The sequence below is a fragment of the Rhagoletis pomonella genome, unplaced genomic scaffold (assembly GCF_013731165.1).
Source record: "Rhagoletis pomonella isolate Grant_MI unplaced genomic scaffold, Rhpom_1.0 Rhpom_scaffold_00002, whole genome shotgun sequence".
In the NCBI taxonomy this organism is placed as follows: Eukaryota; Metazoa; Arthropoda; class Insecta; order Diptera; family Tephritidae; genus Rhagoletis; species Rhagoletis pomonella.
The window spans coordinates 31620016-31623494 of NW_023458556.1; the positions used below are offsets into that span (position 1 = coordinate 31620016).

The 3479-nt window shown below is 35.8% G+C and overlaps 1 protein-coding gene across 1 annotated transcript in view; it reads right to left on the minus strand.

Moving 5' to 3' along the window:
• Positions 1 to 1750, minus strand: part of LOC118733414 (odorant receptor 67c-like) — a 4237-nt gene extending 2487 nt beyond the window's left edge. Inside the window, exons 1-2 of the mRNA XM_036462789.1 lie at positions 960 to 1750; positions 686 to 884 (exon numbers count right to left, since the gene is read on the minus strand). Coding sequence (XP_036318682.1) covers positions 686 to 884; positions 960 to 1750 — 990 coding nt within the window. The remainder of the gene's footprint in view (positions 1 to 685; positions 885 to 959) is intronic.
• Positions 1751 to 3479: the final 1729 nt, after the last annotated feature.

Below are 3479 nucleotides of genomic sequence, written 5' to 3' on the forward strand. Positions count from 1 at the left end.
ACGACGCAGAACATACGTTCTTCAAATGCCGAAGACGGCAAAGAGAAAGAGATGCGCTTGATCGACAAAATAGGCAAAATCGCCGGAGAGAACATAGTCAAAAAAATGACGAGTTGCGAAGAAAACTGGAATGACATCGCAACGTACACAGAAAATATCTTGAGAGCCAAAAAAACGAGAGCTGGACACGCATAGTGAGCTCCAAGTGGCGGTGCTGGATGCAGGAGAGTACAAGACTCTAAAAAGACCTCTACCCCGAAGTAATGCGAAAGCAGTTCCCGGGTAAGGGTAGCGAAGAGTCCAGAGAGAGGCGGTTTTTTAGTGGCCACACCCCATACGTAACAGCGACGGCTGTTATAGATCCAAAGTGATTTTTCGCCCGCCTCTACCGCCAAACAAAAATAAAAAAAGGTGTATCGTTTTAATATCCAATTGGATTTAGCGAATTGAACGTGGATAACGTAATAGGTACCTTATTAATGCGTCATAGTCTATGGTTTGTCCTAGTATGTTGCTCTCGCCAGAAAGGACTAGTGCTGGCTGGTTAAACAAAAAGAGTGCTTCTAAAAGGCTGCGTACATGGCATTATTAAATTTTTTAATAAAAACATACATTTACAAATACCTAGTTATGAGGGTGTATCGTTTGTCAGCTCTGTATACATATTTACATAACATTCACTTACCGCCGTCATCAGCTCGTCACCATAATAGCAAACCACAAATACTTGCACCAATGATGCTGTGAGAAAAATAATATATTTTACAATATCTTCTTTAGATGAAGCAGTCACTTGAAATCCAATAAAGCAGATGGTCAACGAAGCAGTTAGAAAATTCAAGAGCAAAGAGAAGCTGAAAATGCTGTTGACATGTTCGCTCAACCTGCAACGGAAACAAAGCAAACAATATTCTAAACATTTTCGTATTTCTGCCATCTCTACCAATTCTACAACTCACTTCAGACACTTGGCATGCTTCACAATTAAAGCCTTCAAATACTGCAAATCCTTCTGCACATCCGACTGCGATGCGCCACCAAACTCCTCGAGGCAACGTGAAATGAAATCGAAGTGCATACAAAGTTGTGTCACCGAGGCCACCAATACAAGGTCGGCCGAGAGGAAGGCCACACCAGCCAAATATGCGCCATGCACTTGTCCCAAATACGTGAGCCAGTATACCCAATTCTTCTCGGTTGTTTTATATGGATACCATATGGCGAAACCAAAGCTACGTTCAAACACTGGCGCATCCAACAGCCAATACTGCACCGATGCTTTAAGAGCCGGATAAATGCTGAAGGTCGAAGTATAAGCTAGGCAAAGTAACGTAAATACGGCCATTACACGTCGCATAACACGTTCACGCTGCGGCAATTTGTAAGCATTCTGCTGCTTAACGGTTTTCGGGAATATCTCCTCCATTTGATCGAAATGTTGGCGCAACGTAACGCGATGTACTGTCATAGCGATCTGCTTAAAATTGGCCACAAAAGAGAAGCCAATACAAGGTGCAACACCGGTGGCCTCCAAAATGGTAGCGCTGGAACGTAAAGCTTTGACAAAGAAGATAATCTCACCCATAACGAGTAAATTGAAGTTAACGAAGCCGATGTGCAGGAGGAGCTTGAGCAGTAGACGACGTACACGATTGGAGGAGCGATGTTCGTACAGATCCTCGCCGATCGTTTTGTAAAACACAATTGGAATGTGTATAAACTCGGTGAAAGTGCGAGCCAACAGCGGCATGCTTATTGAATTTTGATTTTGAGAAGATATGCAACCGATGATGTGAACGACACTAAGCAGATTAGTGAATGCGGTGCGGAAATAAATCTTAAGCACAATTTGTGGAAATTATTATATATATACAAAAAAGTTTTCATATGCTTGCATACATGCATACAAAGGCACATACACATGTATGTAATATGCCAGTTTTAAGCCTAGTTGGTAATGTGTTGTGAGAAAACTTGCACATGTGCTGTGAGGGAGAATATTTTTAAAATGTTTGTGCAATGGTGAAAAACTTGTTGAGCTAACTTGTTCTTAAAAGTACTTTAAGTTAATCAGTTAGCTGATGCTTTTCCACAGGATGAACTCGATAATACTTGTCTTCAGGAAATTAAGATGGCAATTTTTTATTAGTTTATTTTATCTCTTTAAAGGTTAAAGGTTTTTTCCTTCTGTCAGTTTTCATTAAACTCAATTTAAAAAATCTTGTTTACCATTATTTTGAAGAAGTTCATCAAACATGGCAGTTAAAGGGCTAAAATTTTCTATAAAAAAATATGAAATAAGTAGGATATTTTGCTAGCGTTGGTTCAAATTGGGTAAAAAAACAAACAAAAAAATCTGAGTAGAATAGGCAAGTTGTGAAATATTTTTAAAAACAATGCGTATTTATGTATTTAACGATACGGCGAATTTCATAAATTTATTTAAATCTCTCAAAGTAGAAAAATTTCAATTCCTGTACGCTTTTTTTCTAATTTTCGCTGGTCGTAAAATATGTAGCCCCTTTTCTTTGAGAAAATGTCGTGAAAATTGGAAATGAGCGGAATTGCAAGAAATACAAATTCTTTTCTTATGAGACATTTTTCGGACAACATAAAAGAAGGAGTGGCAGCCATTTCGGCATACCTAACCTAACAAAAGTATTTTAATTAAAACGTCCTTCCAGCAAATGAAAGCTATGTGTATATTTTTCAATTTTTTTTTTTTTAATATATTGCGATTTTAGAATGTTGCTTGAGAAAAAAGTATTTCAATTAAATCGTCATTCCAGCAAATGAAAGCTATGTGTATAACTTCAATTTTTTTTTAATATATTGCGATTTTAGAATGTTGCTTGAGAAAAACAGGAATAAATTTTTTGACATTCAATTTCATAGCTTGCTAATTATGCCCCGAAAAAGTGATAATTTTGCCTAATGTGCGCCGTGGACAAACATATGAAAGTGATTATTATGAATTATTTTTAAGTGCTTCTTTTCAGCCTTCATAGGCAATACACATCAAATGTGGTTTATACCGGTCAAGGTACCTTTTAATCATTTTTGAATTTTTATGAATTGTTTTATCGAAATAATTAATTTCAATTTCAATTTATTTCATACCCGTTATACATTAGTACATTAAGACTAAATCTTTTATTGCACAATAAAAAATTAAAAAAAAAAACTAAAAACATTAAGTGTAAGAAAACATGAAAGTATAACAAAGAATTAACATATTTTATGGTTATAATTATACAAAGTTATTACAATAACCAACATGGAAAATTTGTAACCATTTTAAGTGGTTTTATTAGAAAAATAATCAGTGATAATATCTTTGAAATTGTGTTTAAGTAAAAAGTTCTTCAATGATGCTGATAGAGAGTTCCAGAGTTTTAGGTCATTAACAAAAATTAATCTCGACGTGTTAAGATCAGGGACGGAAAATAATCATAATTTTTTTAATTTTAACCAGAAAA